This window comes from Trichomycterus rosablanca, chromosome 19 (genome assembly GCF_030014385.1).
Source record: "Trichomycterus rosablanca isolate fTriRos1 chromosome 19, fTriRos1.hap1, whole genome shotgun sequence".
Taxonomy (NCBI): domain Eukaryota; kingdom Metazoa; phylum Chordata; class Actinopteri; order Siluriformes; family Trichomycteridae; genus Trichomycterus; species Trichomycterus rosablanca.
In genome coordinates, this window is record NC_086006.1 from 12,955,500 (window position 1) to 12,977,159 (window position 21,660).

Consider the following 21,660-nt stretch of genomic DNA (forward strand, 5'->3'; position numbering starts at 1 on the left):
GAGAAGAAGGAACATGATTTATCTTGCCAGAAATCACCGAAATGTAAAAACTGTGAAGGATCACATAATGCCACATCAAAGATATGCCCAACTTGGATAAAGGAGAAAGAAATCCAGAATGTGAAAAACACCAGGAAAATAAGCTACCCAGAGGCACGAAGAATAGTTGATGAACTACCTAAATTTAAACTAGAGAAATAATTTGCCTCAGTAGTAAAGTCAACGAAAACTATAGCTAGCCAAACCGACCTAACTTGGCTAGAGAAAGACAAACCACAGCAGATTACTTATCAGAAAAACCCAAGTCCAAACAAATCAGTATCAGTACACAGAGTACACAGATAATAACCCAAACCCTGTCAAATAAAGCACAAACTTTAAAAACAGAACAAGAGCAAACTAACAGCAAGATGAAAAAGAAAACTAGTATACTCATAACACGAACAGACCAAGAAACCAACCCAAACAAACCAGAGCATGTAAAAGATATAGAAATGAAAGATGCAACCCATCCTCGCAATAGGAGCTTATCACCTAAAAACAGAAGCAAGTCTCGCACCCCTTCATCAGTAACCTAATGGAAGAGAACCTTTTTATTCAATGGAATTGTCGGGGTATGAAAGCTAATCTGGCCGAACTGCAACACCTGGCGGCAACACTGAATCCAATAGCTTTCTGCCTCCAAGAAACTCAACTTGCACCACACCAAAGTATTACACTAAAAGACTTCACAATGTACAGTAACATTAAAAGATTTGGACAACCTGGTAGACCAATTTCCCACCCCATACATACTTATGGGGGACTTCAATGGCCATAATCCATTATGGGGCAGTCAACATACAAACACTACAGGAAAGGTAATGGAAGATTTCATCATCAAAAACGACCTCAGTCTACTTAATAACCAAGCAAATACTTATCTACACCCTGGACATGGAACATATTTTGCAATAGACTTGACTATATGCAAACCTGAACTGCTGTTTGATTTTTCATGGAAGGTTTGGGACGATCTCTGTGGAAGTGACCATTTTCCAGTTATTATAACACCAGAAAGAATACAACCACAACAGAGAACCCAACGATGGCAACTGAAAAGAGCAGACTGGTATGCCTTCCAGACCTACTGCTGGGAAAAGTTGTGTAAGGAACCAAACCACACCCAAGAACTGGCTGATTGGTTTACAAGCACCCTAAAATCAATTGCAGATAAAACAGTCCCAAAAACCTCCAAAAAACCAAGTAAACGACACAACCCTTGGTTTAATGAAGACTGCAAGAAAGCAATTAACAGGTGCAAAAAAAGCCTCTTTAACAGCCACCCAACAACAGACAATCTATATAATCTTAAAGTAAACAGAGCAAAAGCCAGAAGAATCATTAATTCAGTTAAAAAGCAAAGCTGGAGAGAATATGTCTCAAAACTGACAGTGAGTACACCAGCAACAAAAGTGTTGAACCTAATACGCAAAATGAAAGGCAAAGAAAATAACAACCAGATACAACACATTAAACAACAAGATAAAACATACATCAGTGAAACAAGATATACATAGCAAACCGACTGGCAGAGGTTTTTGAAAGAAACTCCATACAGAATCACATACCAGAATTTCAAACTTTCTGACTGCAACAGGAATAAAAAAAACTAAATTTTCAGTTTGACAACTCTGAACCATACAATCAGGACTTCTTAATGGAAGAACTCCAAAGCTCCTTAAGGAAATCATATGATACAGCAGTCGGACCAGATCAAATACACTACCAATTTTTAAAGCACCTTCCACATGGCTCCCTAACTCTTCTCCTTAAAATATATAACCAAATCTGGGCAACGGGAAAGATACCAACAGCATGGAAAAAAGCAACTATAATTCCGATTCCTAAACCAGGAAAAGACCATGGCGATCCTAACAACTACAGACCAATAGCTTTGACTAGTTGCCTCTGTAAAACATTGGAGAGAATGATAAACGACCGCCTTGTCTGGCTACTGGAAAAAGGAAAACACTTAACAGAAATGCAGAGTGGATTCCGAAAAGGAAGGAGTACAATTGATAGCCTGGTCAGACTGGAGTCTTTTATCAGAAACGCCTTTGTAACAAAAGAACATGTTATAACCGTATTCTTTGATTTAGAAAAGGCATATGATACAACCTGGAGGTATGGAATTTTGAAAGACCTTCATTTAATGGGCTTTAGAGGGAGGTTACCAACCTTCATCTCAAACTTCTTAGAGACCAGACTACACAATGTAAAAATCAATAATACGCTGTCTAAAACACATACCCAAGAAATGGGAGTCCCACAAGGAAGCATTTTATCAGTTACTCTTTTCAATATAAAGATGTCACACAAATAATTTCAGCAAATACCTTTTGCAGTCTCTATGTAGACGACATCTGTGTTGGATACAAAGGGAAGAACATAAACATCATGCAACGTCAGCTGCAGCTGAGCATAAATAAGATCTACAAATGGTCGGTACTTAATGGATTCAAATTCTCCAAGACCAAAACAGTATGCATGCACTTCAGCCTTCTTCGAACCCTACATCCAGAACCAAAGATATTCTTAAATGGAGATCCCATCACCGTTACCAAGGAAACAAAGTTTCTGGGACTTGCATTAGATAGTAAACTGAACTTTATTCCACATCTTAAACTTTTAAAAAACAGATGCCCCAAAAGATTGGATGTTATAAAAGTCCTAGCAGGAACCAAATGGGGAGCAGACCAGCAACTGCTATTAAGAATATACAGAACCCTAATAAGATCAAGGCTTGATTATGGGAGTTTTGTTTACGGATCAGCTAGGAAATCGTATATTCAAGCACTCGACACTGTACACCATCAAGGAATACGCCTAGCGCTAGGTGCTTTTAGAACATCCCCTATCCAAAGCTTATGGTTCGAAGCAAACGAACCATCGCTGAAGAACAGGTGGCTGAAACTAGCCCTTCAATATGTTATTAAACTGAAATCCAGCCAACATAATCCAGCATACCACACAGTCTTTCACCCACAGTACCTACCACTATATGAAGCCAGACCAAATTTTATTCAACCCCTAGGCCTACGAATTCAATCAATCATACAAGAACTAGACATAAACTTGGACACCATTGCACAAATACAGCTGTTCATTATTCCACCCTGGGACCTTAAACAGATAAATATCATCATGGACATTTCTCAAAGCAAAAAATCTGAGACCCACCCAAACACATATAAACAGCGATTTCTGGAAGTCAGAGAAAGATTTCCTACATACACCCCTATATACACAGACGGCTCAAAAACAGACAGTTAGACATCAGCAGCAATAGTATCTGGTCAACAACAAAAAGGAATAACCCTCCCTAAACAAAGCTCGATTTTCACAGCAGAAGCCCAAGCACTACTCCTAGCATTAGAGTATGCAGAATCAATCCAACAACGAAGAACACTCATATGCACAGACTCAAAATCCTGCCTACAAGCACTCCAAGCTCTAGAAACCAACCACCCAACAATCACAGAAATTCTGCAGAAAGTATATTGCCTACAACAACACAGTTACAATATAATATTATGCTGGATACCAGGACATTGCGGACTCCTGGGCAACGAGAGAGCGGATCAAGCAGCAAAAAAGGCCACATCCATACCGGATCCAATGTACCAAATCCCACCAATGGACATCAAACCTACAATAAACTCATATATCAGGAACAAATGGCAAAACGACTGGAACACACCAGAATAATAAATTGTATGAAATTAATCCCACTGTTGGGGAAAAAATTAAGACCTACCTCGAAAACCGTTGGGATCAGACAGTATACACAAGATTAACACACATGTACCTGATAAAAGGCAAAACTGCCCCATATTGTGCAACATGCCAAACACAGATTACAATAAAACAGTGGTTCTCAAACTTTTTAGACCAAGTACCACCCATTATCAAACCAAAACTTCCAAGTACCACCTATGTTTCTCATCTCAGAACCACATATGGCACACATTAATTAGGTGTGTGTGTATATATATTAGTGATGGGAATTATGGCTTCTTGAAGGGAGTCGGATCTTTTGGCTCGGTTCCTTTTAAAGAGCCGTTCAAAAAAATGGCTCTTCGTTCTTCGGGAGGCGCTACTGGGTAAACTATAAGACACCCCCGATATTAATATAAAATTTTGCTACTTTGCCTTAAATGTAGGCATAATTCAAACAACACTTACATGAGAAAAAAAGATTTATTTTAAAAGGAATAAAACTACAGAGAAGAGACAGACTGGTTACATTGCATTAAGTTTCAGACAAATCCTCTCTTGTATTTAACACAATTAAACAAGTTTATAGTTTATTTCTCAATTATTTGTCATTATACTACTAGCTCTCTGTGTGTGTGTGTGTGTCTCGCTTGCTCTCCGCGATACTGAAAGTGATTTCGAATTTGAATTTCGACAATAAACAGCTCTTATTACGAGTTATGATTAATTCCCTCTACTGATGCGAAGCAGAATGGGTGGATTACAGCCGATAAGAACTGCTCAGAAATAAAAGACTCGGTTCCTTTCGTTCATTTCAAAGATCCGTTCAATAGAATCGGATCGTTTGCGAACGACTAATCACTAGTATATATGCAGTTACCACTGACCATTTCAGTGAGTGCGCCTGTTTAGCGGAGTAGCCTTGTGATGTCAGGAACGAGATCAGTGAGCTTCAAATGCAGATCTGTCTCTGATAAAAGTGAGAGACCTACTGATAACTTTACTGATAACGTTTCGGAAATTCCGAGATGGAAACCGCGAACGTGAAGTATAGACGTAATGAAGTACAGGATATTTTTAAAAACACATTAGTTTTAATACAATTTGTTTTCATTAAACTGATTTTATTAAAACAGAATTATAAGAACTTTGAAACAGATTTTATTAGTAATTTACACAATTTGTTTCATATGATTTTTTTTTTATTCATAATTATTAAATTATTTATTTTTTCGGTGCATGTAATTACTTTTCCGAGATTATCTGGCGTACCACCTCGTGCTGCTTCACGTACCACCAGTGGTACGCGTACCACAGTTTGAGAACCACTGCAATAAAACATTTAATGCTGGAATGTATCATTTATAACCATGAAAGACAACAGATCTTATCAGCAAAAACCATAAAGGAACTCTTTACCAAGACAAAAGCAACAACACTTCTAATATTCCTGTCATTAACAAAACTGAAGCAATACATATAAATGAACATACATAGACAACAGACATAACTCCTCTAAGTCAAATTAAATTAGTAAATAAGACAGATCACAACCTTTTCTGCCATGAACATGGCCCAAAGGGCAGGCATGGCGTTAAAAACTAAACACTAACTAACTAACTTGACCTGCAATTGAGGTCTGGAGAATAATTTAAATGAATTAGACTTAAACAAAGCATACATATACTAAAATAATTTAAACTAAAAGTAGCGGTAAAAAAGCAATTCAAGTTCTTCTTTATTCAGTCCAGTCTGTGATAAAGTCCATTGTGAGTTCTGGACATTTTCAGTGCAAACACACCAGGTTCCCATCACATCTAGCATGATTCACACCCCTTACCAAATACACGCTTGCACACACACAATCATCTGTCTGAGCAAAAGTATTCACATACATACTTGCACACACCTTAGCAAATACTTAGAAAACCATAGCAACCTCCCATCAGCACATTCACAATTGCTTAACTACACCTAAGCAATCAACCTGTTACCATAGCAACCACCTAAGAACACCTTAACCACCCCCCCCCCCCCACCCCTATATTCTACAACCTACCTAATAACACCATGTCATGTGTACATCTTTTGGATATGTGTACCTGTTCACCCACTACGTACTTGTTTGTCTCATTCACTCCCATTTATTTTTGAAAGCACATAGATCTTTTGTACTTCTGATCAACCAATAGCTTACATACCCCCACCACCTATGTGCTTGCACACACTTTTGATCACTTGCCTGTTATTTCTGATCAAAAGTATTCACACCCTCAATAAATATGTTTTGCATACACACAAGTACAAATGTTCACACCCTTCTTTCACCTACCCTAGCAATCACATAACACCTTAGCAACCACCTAGCAACCGCCTGGTATCCCCAGTACACCTTGGCAACCACCTAGCTACACCTTAGCAATCACTTAATTACACCTTAGCAATAAAGCCGTTATCCTACTCCCCACCTAACAACATCTTAGGAACCACCTAGCAACACTTTAGCATCCACTTGGCAAGCACAACAACCAACACCATGGCGATCACTTAGTAACATCTTAGCAACCACCCTATATGCCCTTGCAACTGCCTAGCAACACCCTAACAATCATCTAGCAACAGCTTAACAACACTTAAGCAACAGCCTAGCAATGTCAGTACACTTTTGTAACTTCTGTAGCAAAACCTTAGCAACCCCTTGGCATCGTCTTAGTAACTTATATCTTAGTAACTGTCTAGCTATACCTTTGTAACCCCATAAGAAAACCACATAAGAAAACAATAAAGAATACACCTTGGCAACCACATAGCATTGCATTATTGTCTGCCAAGCAATTAGCGTAACACACTAACACCTGCCAATCATATGCTAGGCTGCAATTACACTTGCATTTTCTTCAGGAAATGCACCTCTCTAGTTATTATCACTTGCCTTGTCCTAGCTTTACTATAATTGTCCTTGACCTGTCTGATTATGTGTGTGGTTTTATGTGCAGTGACATTAAGAAGGCACGTCTGCTATTAAAGTCAGTGAGAGAGACAAACCCTCACCACCCTCCGGCCTGGATTGCCTCAGCACGTCTGGAGGAGGTGACAGGAAAACTACAGGTGGCCAGAAACCTTATCATGAAAGGCACTGAAATGTGTCCAAAGGTCAGTTGACATCTTGTGTTTTTTAAATCTGCATTTTTATGAAATTAAAATATTAAATATACTAATGTGCAGCAGTTAAGATACAGGGGTTTGGGGGTAATGTTCAAGAATATTGCAACACTTGACTGCATAGACCACATGTGTCACACTCAAGGCTCAAACTCATTCGGCCCGCCATGTCATTTTATATGGCCAGTGAGAGCCTAAAAGGCGTAAAATACCTAAAATACATTGTAAAATCGTACATAAACTACATCTCCCACAATGTATGTTGATTTTGTGACTCGTTTTCACATCAGCGTCTAACTAAGGCGGGTTTCAATCAACTGATTTTGAGGAATATCTACAAATAATCCCAAAATGTCCAATAATAGAAAACTGATGCAGAAGGAATGTAATTTAATGAAAGATTGGAACGCGAATACATGTTTGTGATTCAAGAACAACAACCGGTACGTTTTGTGTTATGAGGTCGTTTCGATGGTAAAGGAGTACATTATAGATATAGAAATACAATATAAACACGGAACTAAGTGTGCTAAATGTAGCCTTTAAGAAAACCAGCAAATTGCCCAGGAATTAAAAGGCAGACTTCAATCGCAGCAGGATACGTTAGAGCCACCATAATGCTGATGTGGCTTTCGGTGAAAATGAGTTTGACACCCCTGGCATAGACCAAAAACACCAAATCCTTATTAAACTAATTAGTTTAAATTACACTAATTAATAAACATTATCAAACATTGTGTAGCGCTGAATGATAATTCTAAAATTACCATAAAAAGAAATAAAATTGACTTTAATTAAATATGTAATGAGCAAAATATGGAAGTAAACTAAAGTAGTTAATTTGTCAAGAATAAATTCTCACTGAAGCCGCATATATCACTTGTGAAGTATGTGTCATCGCTGCAAATAACAGAAATACCCATATAAAAAAGTTTTACAGTTATTATATAAAGGTTTAAATGTAGTCTGGGAAGGTTTATAAATAGTGAAGTCAAATTCACAAATCCCATTTCCAGAAAAGTTGGGACATTCTGCAAAATGCAAAAAGACAAAGATTTTGTGATGTGATTTGTTATTTTCTCTTGAATCATTATTTAACTGGCAAAAGTATTCCAATGCTTTTACTGAAGAACTTTGTTGTAGTTTGTAAATATAAATGCATTTAGTATATGATGCCTGTAACACACGAAAAATAAGATTGAAAAGTTGAAAGAATATTTAAAGTAGAGTGTTTTAAAACAGTTCACAATAAGCTTGTAAATTGGTAACAGTTGAGGGACTCATGATTGGGTATAAAAGGAGGGTCCAACAAAGACTGTACAAGCGATGATGGCTCATGGCTCACCTATGAGAAAATTGTCAATCAAAGAAGTCTTAATGTCTTAATGCAAAATAATTTAAGTCTTTCACTATCTACTTTAAGTCTTAGTCCATGTAGGTCAAGAACAGAAACCACTAATGTGTGCATGTGGTCAGATGATTCCATATTTCAGCTTTTTTTCTTTATGAAAAGATGAAAAGGACCCAGTCGTCTAGCCATCATAATCAGTGTTATTCACTTCACCGGTCAGTGGTCATAATGTTATGCCTAGTTGGTGTGTATATATATATATACAGTGGGGAAAATAAGTATTTGATCCCCTGCTGATTTTGTAAGTTTACCCCCTTACAAAGACTTGAACAGTCTATAATTTTTATGAAAGGTTTATTTTAACAGAGAGAGACAGAATATCAACAAAAAATCCAGAAAAAAAACATTAAACAAAGGTTATAAATTAATTTGTATTTAATTAAGGGAATAAGTATTTGATCCCCTACCAACCAGCAAGAATTCTGACCCCCACAGACCGGTTATGTGCCCATGAGGCACACAAATTAGTCCTGTCCCTGTATAAAAGACACCGGTCACAGAATCAGTTTCTTCCATTCAAATTTCTCGACCACCATGGGCAAGACCAAAGAGCTATCAAAGGACGTCAGGGACAAGATTGTAGACCTGCACAAGGCTGGAATGGGCTACAAGACCATCAGCAAGACGCTTGGTGAGAAAGAGACCACTGTTGGTGCGATAATTCGTCACAGTCAATCGCCCTCACTCTGGAGCTCCATGCAAGATCTCACCTCGTGGGGTAAGAATGATTCTGAGAAAGGTGAGGTCAGTCAAGAATTACACGGGAGGAGCTTGTCAATGATCTCAAGGGAGCTGGGAGCACAGTCACCAAGAAAACCATTAGTAACACACTTCGCCGTAATGGATTGAGATCCTGCAGTGCCCGAAAAGTCCCTCTGCTCAAGAAGGCTCATGTACAGGCCCATCTGAAGTTTGCCAATGAACACCTGAATGATTCAGAGAAAGCTTGGGAGAATGTGATATGGTCAGATGAGACAAAAATTGAGCTCTTTGGCATCAACTCCACTCGCCGTGTTTGAAGGCAGAGAAATGCCCAGTGGGGATGGTGTTCTTGGGGTCATATCCAGCATTTCTCTGCTCCCAGCTCCCTTGAGATCATTGACAAGCTCCTCCCGTGTAATTCTGGACTGACCTCACCTTTCTCAGAATCATTCTTACCCCACGAGGTGAGATCTTGCATGGAGCTCCAGAGCGAGGGTGATAGACTGTGATCTTGTATTTCTTCCATTTTCGAATGATCGCGCCAACAGTGGTCTCTTTCTCACCAAGCTTCTTGCTGATGGTCTTGTAGCCCATTCCAGCCTTGTGCAGGTCTACAATCTTGTCCCTGACGTTCTTTGATAGCTCTTTGGTCTTGCCCATGGTGGTTGAGAGATTTGAATGGAAGAAACTGATTCTGTGACAGGTGTCTTTTATACAGGGACAGGACTAATTTGTGTGACTCATGGGCACATAACCGGTCTGTGGGGGTCAGAATTATTGTGTGTGTGTATATATACAGTGTATCACGAAAGTGAGTACACCCCTCACATTTCTGCAAATATTTCATTATATCTTTTCATGGGACAACACTATAGACATGAAACTTGGATATAACTTAGAGTAGTCAGTGGACAGCTTGTATAGCAGTGTAGATTTACTGTCTTCTGAAAATAACTCAACACACAGCCATTAATGTCTAAATAGCTGGCAACATAAGTGAGTACACCCCACAGTGAACATGTCCAAATTGTGCCCAAATGTGTCGTTGTCCCTCCCTGGTGCCATGTGTCAAGGTCCCAGGTGTAAATGGGGAGCAGGGCTGTTAAATTTGGTGTTTTGGGTACAATTCTCTCATACTGGCCACTGGATATTCAACATGGCACCTCATGGCAAAGAACTCTCTGAGGATGTGAGAAATATAATTGTTGCTCTCCACAAAGATGGCCTGGGCTATAAGAAGATTGCTAACACCCTGAAACTGAGCTACAGCATGGTGGCCAAGGTCATACAGCGGTTTTCCAGGACAGGTTCCACTCGGAACAGGCTTCGCCAGGGTCGACCAAAGAAGTTGAGTCCACGTGTTCGGCGTCATATCCAGAGGTTGGCTTTAAAAAATAGACACATGAGTGCTGCCAGCATTGCTGCAGAGGTTGAAGACGTGGGAGGTCAGCCTGTCAGTGCTCAGACCATACGCCGCACACTGCATCAACTCGGTCTGCATGGTCGTCATCCCAGAAGGAAGCTGACGCACAAGAAAGCCAGCAAACAGTTTGCTGAAGACAAGCAGTCCAAGAACATGGATTACTGGAATGCCCTGTGGTCTGACGAGACCAAGATAAACTTGTTTGGCTCAGATGGTGTCCAGCATGTGTGGCGGCGCCCTGGTGAGAAGTACCAAGACAACTGTATCTTGCCTACAGTCAAGCATGGTGGTGGTAGCATCATGGTCTTGGGCTGCATGAGTGTTGCTGGCACTGGGGAGCTGCAGTTCATTGAGGGAAACATGAATTCCAACATGTACTGTGACATTCTGAAACAGAGCATGATCCCCTCCCTTCGAAAACTGGGCCTCATGGCAGTTTTCCAACAGGATAACGACCCCAAACACAACCTCCAAGATGACAACTGCCTTGCTGAGGAAGCTGAAGGTAAAGGTGATGGACTAAACCCAATTGAGCACCTGTGGCGCATCCTCAAGTGGAAGGTGGAGGAGTTTAAGGTGTCTAACATCCACCAGCTCCGTGATGTCATCACGGAGGAGTGGAAGAGGATTCCAGTAGCAACCTGTGCAGCTCTGGTGAATTCCATGCCCAGGAGAGTTAAGGCAGTGATAATAATGGTGGTCACACAAAATATTGACACTTTAGGCACAATTTGGACATGTTCACTGTGGGGTGTACTCACTTATGTTGCCAGCTATTTAGACATTAATGGCTGTGTGTTGAGTTATTTTCAGAAGACAGTAAATCTACACTGCTATACAAGTTGTACACTGACTACTCTTAGTTATATCCAAGTTTCATGTCTATAGTGTTGTCCCATGAAAAGATATAATGAAATATTTGCAGAAATGTGAGGGGTGTACTCACTTTCGTGATACACTGTATATACACACACACTACCGTTCAAAAGTTTTAGAACACCCCAATTTTTCCAGTTTTTTGTTGAAATTTATGCAGTTTGTCTTATTGTACTCTAAAATGAAGACAGAACAAAAAAAACAATTTAAGTTAAAAAAATAAATCATGAAATCAATTTATACACCAAAATGTATTCTAAACTTTTGACTCATCAAAGTACCCACCTTTGGCAGATATAACAGCTGAACACACTCGTGGCATTCTTTCTACAATGGAAACCAAATATTCTTCAGAAAGTTCTTCCCAACTCTGTTGCAGATATTCCCATAAATGTGTGGCACTTTTTGGTTGCTTTGCTTTCACTCTTCTGTCCAGTTCATCCCAAACCAGCTCAATGGGGTTTAAGTCTGGAGACTGTGCTGGCCACTCAATGTTTTCAAGCTTACCATCTTGTTCTTTTTTCCTAAGGTAGTTCTGGCATAGCTTGGACTTATGTTTTGGGTCATTATCTTGCTGTAGGATGAACCCCTGACCAACTAGGCGCATACCAGAGGGTACTGCATGGTGCTGCAGAATGCTGTGGTAGCCGTTTTGGTTCAGGGTGCCTCTCACTCTGTACAAGTCACCGACCCTGGATCCAGCAAAACAGCCCCAGACCATCACGCTTCCTCCTCTATGTTTGATAGTTGATGTCACACACTGAGGAACCGTCCTTTCGCCTACTCTATGCCATACAAAAATCCTGCGTGATGAACTGAAGATTTCAATTTTGATTCATCAGTCCATAACACCTTCTTCTAGTCTTCAATAGTCTATTGGCGGTGTTTCATGGCCCAAGCAAGCCTCTTTTTCTTATTCTGACATCTTAGCAATGGATTTCTTGCTGAAACTCGACCTGTCAAACCTGCAACTTGAAGTCTTCTCTTCACCGTTGAAACTGAGACTTGCTTACTACGACCACTATTAAGCTGTGCTTGAAGCTGTTGTCTTGTGAGCCATCTATCACGCAAGCTGTTGACTCTCAGAAACTTGTCTTCTGATTCTGTTGTGGCTTTGGGTCTGCCAGACCTCTTCCTGTCAGAGTTTCCCCCAGTTTCTGAGTGCCTTTTGATGGTAAAGGAAAGTGTACTCACTGATACCTTGATTTTCTTTGTAATTTCTCTATAGGAAAGACCTACATTTTTAAGTGTTGTGATGGTCAGTCTCTCTTCTATTGTTAATTGCCTTTTTCTTGCCATTTTTATAGCAACACAATACTTTCTGCAGTACAATACTGTTCAAATGATGCTCACAAGGGTATGGTACCACAGTGTGTTCCAACACTACTTCTATGCAGACAGAGGGGGTTGTAAGTAATCAAGAAACGTTGGAACACCCATAGGAATTGGTAGCACCAGCTTTCAAGGCTTAATCAACCTCCACTGCTGCAGAACAGCTCTAAGTTGTTAACCCATTTCTTGTTCCCTGAAAAAGTCCTTTTTGTATAATTCTGAAATGTACATTATTTTTCAGTTTTGGGTAACCTTACATTTTTTTAAACCTCTGGCAGTTCAGCACTTACCTTTGTACCATTTCAAGCTATTCATTGGACTTGAACAAATGAGAAGCTACTCACTGCATCAGTTAGGGTTAAATAACTTGTTGCCAGCTGAAACATAATCACCCACGCAGTAATTAACCAATGGGAAGCTCTTACCTATTTGCGTAGTTAAATCCAGGTGGTGACCTTTTTTTTGGACAGGCAGTGTTTATATATATATATATACAGTGTATCACAAAAGTGAGTACACCCCTCACATTTCTGCAGATATTTAAGTATATCTTTTCATGGGACAACACTGACAAAATGACACTTTGACACAATGAAAAGTAGTCTGTGTGCAGCTTATATAACAGTGTAAATTTATTCTTCCCTCAAAATAACTCAATATACAGCCATTAATGTCTAAACCACCGGCAACAAAAGTGAGTACACCCCTAAATGTCCAAATTGAGCACTGCTTGTCATTTTCCCTCCAAAATGTCATGTGACTTGTTAGGGTTACTAGGTCTCAGGTGTGCATAGGGAGCAGGTGTGTTCAATTTAGTAGTACAGCTCTCACACTCTCTCATACTGGTCACTGAAAGTTCCAACATGGCACCTCATGGCAAAGAACTCTCTGAGGATCTTAAAAGATGAATTGTTGCGCTACATGAAGATGGCCAAGGCTACAAGAAGATTGCCAACACCCTGAAACTGAGCTGCAGCACAGTGACCAAGATCATCCAGCGTTTTAAAAGAGCAGGGTCCACTCAGAACAGACCTCGCGTTGGTCGTCCAAAGAAGCTGAGTGCACGTGCTCAGCGTCACATCCAACTGCTGTCTTTGAAAGATAGGCGCAGAAGTGCTGTCAGCATTGCTGCAGAGATTGAAAAGGTGGGGGGTCAGCCTGTCAGTGCTCAGACCATACGCCACACACTACATCAAATTGGTCTGCATGGCTGTCACCCCAGAAGGAAGCCTCTTCTGAAGTCTCTACACAAGAAAGCCCGCAAACAGTTTGCTGAAGACATGTCAACAAAGGACATGGATTACTGGAACTATGTCCTATGGTCTGATGAGACCAAGATTAATTTGTTTGGTTCAGATGGTCTCAAGCATGTGTGGCGGCAATCAGGTGAGGAGTACAAAGATAAGTGTGTCATGCCTACAGTCAAGCATGGTGGTGGGAATGCCATGGTCTGGGGCTGCATGAGTGCAGCAGGTGTTGGGGAGTTACATTTCATTGAGGGACACATGAACTCCAGTATGTACTGTGAAATACTGAAGCAGAGCATGATCCCCTCCCTCCGGAAACTGGGTCGCAGGGCAGTGTTCCAGCATGATAATGACCCCAAACACACCTCTAAGACGACCACTGCTTTATTGAAGAGGCTGAGGGTAAAGGTGATGGACTGGCCAAGCATGTCTCCAGACCTAAACCCAATAGAACATCTTTGGGGCATCCTCAAGCGGAAGGTGGAGGAGCGCAAAGTCTCGAATATCCGCCAGCTCCGTGATGTCGTCATGGAGGAGTGGAAAAGCATTCCAGTGGCAACCTGTGAAGCTCTGGTAAACTCCATGCCCAGGAGAGTTAAGGCAGTTCTGGGAAATAATGGTGGCCACACAAAATATTGACACTTCAGGAACTTTCACTAAGGGGTGTACTCACTTTTGTTGCCGGTGGTTTAGACATTAATGGCTGTATATTGAGTTATTTTGAGGGAAGAATACATTTACACTGTTATATAAGCTGCACACAGACTACTTTTCATTGTGTCAAAGTGTCATTTTGTCAGTGTTGTCCCATGAAAAGATATACTTAAATATCTGCAGAAATGTGAGGGGTGTACTCACTTTTGTGATACACTGTATATATATATTCATTGGACTTGAACTGCTTGAGTTTCAATAAAAAAACTGGAAAAATTGGGGTGTTCTAAAACTTTTGACCGGTAGTGTGTATATATATATATATATGGACAGGCAGTGTATTAGAACACCCCAATTTTTCCAGTTTTTTTATTGAAACTCAAGCAGTTCAAGTCCAATGAATATATATATATATATATATATATATATATAAACACTGCCTGTCCAAAAAAAAGGTCACCACCTGGATTTAACTACGCAAATAGGTAAGAGCTTCCCATTGGTTAATTACTGCGTGGGTGATTATGTTTCAGCTGGCAACAAGTTATTTAACCCTAACTGATGCAGTGAGTAGCTTCTCATTTGTTAAACAACCATGTCGAAAGACACATCCTGTGGTCGTGGAAAAGATGTTAATCTGTTTCAAAAGGGTCAAATTATTGGCATGCATCAAGCAGAGAAAACATCTAAGGAGATTGCTGAAACTACTAAAATCGGGTTAAGAACTGTCCAACGCTTTTAAAAAAGTGGAAGGACAGTGGGGAAACATCTTCGAGGAAGGAATGTGGTCGGAAAAAAATCTTGAATGATCGTGATCGGCGATCACTTAAACGTTTGGTGAAATCAAATCGTAGAAAAACTACAGTAGAACTCAGGGATATGTTTAATAGTGAAAGTAAGAGCATTTCCACGCGCACAATGCAGGTGCACTGGGGCCCATGGGGGGAGGGGGTCCTCCATGACATAAACTCAACTACTCACCTTACTGCCCCCCCCCCCCCCCTTAGCTGTTTGTTAAGTAAAATTAAAATAACTAAAACTGTGGACTTGAGGTCTAATTTCTGAGTGAGAAGACATAATTTAGAATTAGTAATTTCATCATAATTTTATTAATTTTTTATTGGTAAACATGTTCTTGCAATAAAAATGTGCATAACTGTTCAAATTGTGCTGTTAAGTTGATTGATGGTGAAAAACATGGGAAATCTTTCTAATTTAATCTGTCAAATATAAATTCAAGACATTTAACAAATCACAGATTATTGTTTTTGTAAAAATAAATAATGTAAAATAAACTTTTATGGAATGGGATTTGTATTTGCTTTTTACAATGGACATTGATGCAACGAACTTAACAGATTCCAGTTTGAAAATCCATAATGACCAAGCAGTAAGGAAACACCTTGCGAGTATATTAAAAAAAAAATTAAAAAAAGATTAAATACACAATTATCAAACAGGTCAAAATAAAATTAGCTCATAAAATCTGTGAGTGCAGCCACTACAAATACTTATCACAACCCACAGTCTTATATGAACAGCATTGCTGGCATGGCACCCTCAAACCTACAGGTTTTACCCTCAGATGGGTAAAAAGGTACATTCTCCCTTCTCACAATAAAAAAGGTGTAATTAAAATAATAGGTTCACATCATAATGCTAAGAAGTCAGTTGTGCAGATTATTGCATGAAATGGCCGCATTCCTAATCATCACATCATAGCTAACAGGGAAAACTAAAAGGTACCACATCCATGAGGACACTCTCATTACATTCGCACCACCTCCTGTAATGTCAACCAACCTAAGTGTACATGAGGTACAATGACATCAACCCAAGATCTCTGCTCACCACAAATTTCTGCAACCATGAACCCACAAGCTGTTTGTTCCTTTGTCTAAAGCCAGGGTAGATGGTCCTGGTCCTAGAGTGTCCAAAACCAACACAGTAATGATTTGTTGCATAAACAGTTGTGAGGCCATGTATGGGAACTCTCCTCCTGCTGTCAAATTCTGGAAACAAAAAAAAATAAGCCAGCATCTTGTGAATAAAATAAACATGCTACGTTTAGTGCTCAGTAAATTTATTCAAGTACTGTGGAGCCATGTTATGTAATGCTTTATTGGTTAGGAAACTATTTTGAAATTAATGCAGCAATTATTTATAAGTGTAACAGCTCATAACGTAATAATTAATGTATAATGTAATAAATTGCAGATAATGTAATAAACTCATCATCCAATAACATAATAATAACAACACACACACACACACACACCTCTCCTCCTGGCAAGGTTGCACTACGAACATTTTTATCCTTTTTCCGCTTAGTATTTCATTGGTACATACCTTATTTGTACATAAATCCCATATATACTGTATACATCTGTTTACCATGTTTTTTACGTACTCATTCCTTGATCGTGTCCATAGCACCTTAATCACTTTAACCTGCATAGCACCTTAATATTAATTTGCACCTTAATATGTATATTGTTTTTAGCTACATATCTTGTTTATAGTGTAGTTTATAGATCCTGTTCATCCCACTGCTATTTACCCACTGTAAATAATGTACAGTGTATCACAAAAGTGAGTACACCCCTCACATTTCTGCAAATATTTTATTATATCTTTTCATGGGACAACACTATAGAAATAAAACTTGGATATAACTTAGAGTAGTCAGTGTACAACTTGTATAGCAGTGTAGATTTACTGTCTTCTGAAAATAACTCAACACACAGCCATTAATGTCTAAATGGCTGGCAACATAAGTGAGTACACCCCACAGTGAACATGTCCAAATTGTGCCCAAAGTGTCAATATTTTGTGTGACCACCATTATTATCCAACCCTCCTGGGCATGGAATTCACCAGAGCTGCACAGGTTGCTACTGGAATCCTCTTCCACTCCTCCATGATGACATCACGGAGCTGGTGGATGTTAGACACCTTGAACTCCTCCACCTTCCACTTGAGGATGCGCCACAGGTGCTCAATTGGGTTTAGTCCATCACCTTTACCTTCAGCTTCCTCAGCAAGGCAGTCGTCATCTTGGAGGTTGTGTTTGGGGTCGTTATCCTGTTGGAAAACTGCTATGAGGCCCAGTTTTCGAAGGGAGGGGATCATGCTCTGTTTCAGAATGTCACAGTACATGTTGGAATTCATGTTTCCCTCAATGAACTGCAGCTCCCCAGTGCCAGCAACACTCATGCAGCCCAAGACCATGATGCTACCACCACCATGCTTGACTGTAGGCAAGATACAGTTGTCTTGGTACTTCTCACCAGGGCGCCGCCACACATGCTAGACACCATCTGAGCCAAACAAGTTTATCTTGGTCTCGTCAGACCACAGGGCATTCCAGTAATCCATGTTCTTGGACTGCTTGTCTTCAGCAAACTGTTTGCGGGCTTTCTTGTGCGTCAGCTTCCTTCTGGGATGACGACCATGCAGTTGATGCAGTGTGCGGCGTATGGTCTGAGCACTGACAGGCTGACCTCCCACGTCTTCAACCTCTGCAGCAATGCTGGCAGCACTCATGTGTCTATTTTTTAAAGCCAACCTCTGGATATGACGCCTAACACCCTGGCGAAGCCTGTTCCGAGTGGAACCTGTCCTGGAAAACCGCTGTATGACCTTGGCCACCATGCTGTAGCTCAGTTTCAGGGTATTAGCAATCTTCTTATAGCCCAGGCCATCTTTGTGGAGAGCAACAATTCTATTTCTCACATCCTCAGAGAGTTCTTTGCCATGAGGTGCCATGTTGAATATCCAGTGGCCAGTATGAGAGAATTGTACACAAAACACCAAATTTAACAGCCCTGCCCCCCCTTTACACCTGGGACCTTGACACATGACACCAGGGAGGGACAACGACACATTTGGGCACAATTTGGACATGTTCACTGTGGGGTGTACTCACTTATGTTGCCAGCTATTTAGACATTAATGGCTGTGTGTTGAGTTATTTTCAGAAGACAGTAAATCTACACTGCTATACAAGCTGTACACTGACTACTCTAAGTTATATCCAAGTTTTATTTCTATAGTGTTGTCCCATGAAAGGATATAATGAAATATTTGCAGAAATGTGAGGGGTGTACTCACTTTTGTGATACACTGTATATCATAAATACTGTTTATTCTGCACTTTCTGCTTATTGCACTTCTGGTTAGATGCTAAACTGCATTTCGTTGCCTTGTACTTGTACATGTGTAATGACAATAAAGTTGAATCTAATCTAATAAGATTTTTGCACATAATGAAATAAGCTATTACATTATGTGTTAATTGTATCTAGGGTTTTTAGTAGCCATTCTCTGCTTTATTTACATATGGTTTTGCTAGAAATAATTTTGAAGGTTGGATTGTAATTCTGCAGTGGTATGTATTTTCTGCAGAGTGAGGATGTGTGGCTGGAGGCTGCACGCTTACAGCCTGGAGACACAGCAAAGGCTGTTGTTGCACAAGCAGTGCGTCACTTACCCCAGTCTGTGCGCATCTATATTCGAGCTGCTGAGCTTGAGACTGACATCAGGGCTAAGAAACGGGTTCTAAGAAAAGGTTAGTTACTGAATAGCTTTCCTTTTTGCTTTTTTTTTTTTTTTTTTAATGTTTAATTTTGCATTTCTCCCTTTATATCTGAATGTAGTCGTTTCCAATTCCCTATTGCTTTCAGAATCCCCTGCCACTTGAATAATAATGTAGTGTACCTTCAGTGACTGTGCCCAAAGAGTTCTAATAGTAGTACTAGTTCACAACACTATCAAGAATGTATAGTTATACCTAGCTTACCTAGATTATGTTTGGCATATATTAGACATTGACTTTGTAATAAGGTTTGTCGGCATGTTTTTTTTTTAGTAATCCCATGCAGAATATGCCTGTACAAGCAATGTAGACTGGTCTTCTACCACTTTCTGGCCCTCCAGATCCTGCCTTGATGTTCACATTTCCCCTCAATCAACATTGGCATTTGCAAGCTTATAGTGCTGATATATTTTAATAATTTTGCACAAATAAATTTTTACAAAGCTGAAGGTTCTTCTCTCTTGTGTGGCCACAGGGTTTATCAGCCCTAAAACATCTTCACAAAGCTTGTGTAGTGTTGATTCGTCCACAGCCAGAGAAGTGGATTTAGCCTTTTTATGTAATGGTTCAGTTGCTTTAATAAATATTCAGGAAGAACTTCAATTGGTCTTGCTGCAATATAATCTGAACAGGGAATTCGATTAATCTTCTGTCACTTCGACTTTTTGGTTTTCTTGGTTCATGGCATCTATCAACCTACTCTTTTATTATTTCAGCATCAGTTAAAGGTTTCTTGTGTTTTCCTGCGGTTCATGCCACTCTAAGTAAAGCCTATGTTGCCCACTTTTGTTGTGTCATTGTTTTAACCATAACTGCTATTTTATGATGCTTTTAGATTGTTTATTTTTTGATTACTACCTCCTTGTTTTGTGGGGTTTTTTTATTTTTTTTATTTGCCATTTTTGTCTCATTGTGGCATCCCACATTACCACTCTTCATAATGGCCACAGTTTTCTTTCAGATTAAGCACATCAGCTTTGTTCTTCTCTCAGGGAGAATAAACAAGTTTTTTTCCATTTCTCTCTTTTTTTTTTTTTTTTTTTACTGTTGACTATTGTGCTTGGTAATTTTGGACAAGCCATTTTACTTTTTAATCGTAATAATTGCCTACCATTGTTAAACAATTCTGATGACACTCTTATCACGAACCAAGTTCAAAATCTCTGAAGGAAAAAAATTCTCCCTTTCTTTTGTGCTGTCCAATCACAGTGACTGTGTAATATGATTTATTTGACAACTGTGACATTACTGCATGTCTCAGTGATGTCACTGTTCACTGTGATTAGACCTTATGAAACAAGAGGAGAGGGTCTTTTTTTCTCTTTGTGAATTTGTACTCGGCCCATAATAGAATGCATATAGGTCCAGACTTGTATCAGTGTTCGCCTTTTTTGAGTACCCCTGATTTAGAGAATGCTTTTCTGTCCTCATTTGACAGTTTCTTTATATAATTCTAGACCTTTCTAATGAGTAAATTAGGGCCTAACCTGTTAATTCTGTTATGAGAGGATAACAGAAAGCATGTCTAAACTGCTGCACATGCCACAATCATGGTTTGTTTTTAATTTTTAAGTTAATTTAATATGAAGTACCTGTGCATTAAATTATGCATATGTTTGCTGCAGAGGTTGCGGGCGCATGTGCTTCATGTGGTACTGCTAGTCTGGAACTTTTAATATGTTTTTAAGCTTTAGTAAAAAGTTATGAATGCAAGCATGAGTAACCATGCAGTGTGTGTGTGTGGGGGGGGGCAGCTCTTGAGAATGTTTCTAAGTCGGTGCGTCTTTGGAAGACGGCTGTTGAACTGGAGGAGCCCGAGGATGCCCGAATCATGCTGAGCAGAGCTGTGGAGTGCTGCCCAACTAGTGTGGAGGTACAATTCATTTACAAACTGGCCAGTAATGTGTTTTGTTCCTCTGTAACACTTTTTCTTACTGTTTTCCAGCTTTGGCTCGCTCTGGCCCGATTAGAGACTTATGAGAATGCTAGACGTGTTTTGAACAAGGCACGTGAGAATATCCCCACCGATCGGCACATCTGGATCACAGCTGCCAAGCTGGAGGAAGCCAATGGCAACACACAGATGGTGGAAAAGATTATTGACAGAGCTATAACCTCGCTTAGAGCCAATGGAGTTGAGATTAACCGTGAGCAGTGGATTCAGGTTAGCCATGCCTGTTATATAGTTATATAGTTATATAGTTGTGATTTGTTTAATCTTATAAAGTGTTTTTAATCTTTAAAATGTGAAGAAAAATAAAGTGTATGTGAAAAAGCTATTAAAACATATTTCAGTATAGTCACTACAAGCATTACTTAAGTTTAGGTAACAGACCAGTAAGCGTTGCTGCATTTAAGTACATACAAACATTTTAAAGTTAATTTGTTTAATACAATTTGACTGTACAAAATACATTTGGAATTCTGTATCGTAGTAAAAATTATAGCTCCTAAAATGTTGTCTTTAGTTAATTAGTAGGTAATTAATTTGTTTATT

The 21,660-nt window shown here is 39.6% G+C and overlaps 1 protein-coding gene across 2 annotated transcripts in view; it reads left to right on the top strand.

Annotated features, from left to right (window-relative positions):
* Nucleotides 1–21,660, top strand: part of prpf6 (PRP6 pre-mRNA processing factor 6 homolog (S. cerevisiae)) — a 56,817-nt gene that overhangs the window by 14,721 nt on the left and 20,436 nt on the right. For both annotated transcript variants that reach the window (XM_063015724.1, XM_063015725.1), the window contains exons 8-11: nt 6,756–6,912; nt 18,974–19,136; nt 20,918–21,036; nt 21,109–21,327. In XM_063015724.1, coding sequence (XP_062871794.1) covers nt 6,756–6,912; nt 18,974–19,136; nt 20,918–21,036; nt 21,109–21,327 — 658 coding nt within the window. The remainder of the gene's footprint in view (nt 1–6,755; nt 6,913–18,973; nt 19,137–20,917; nt 21,037–21,108; nt 21,328–21,660) is intronic.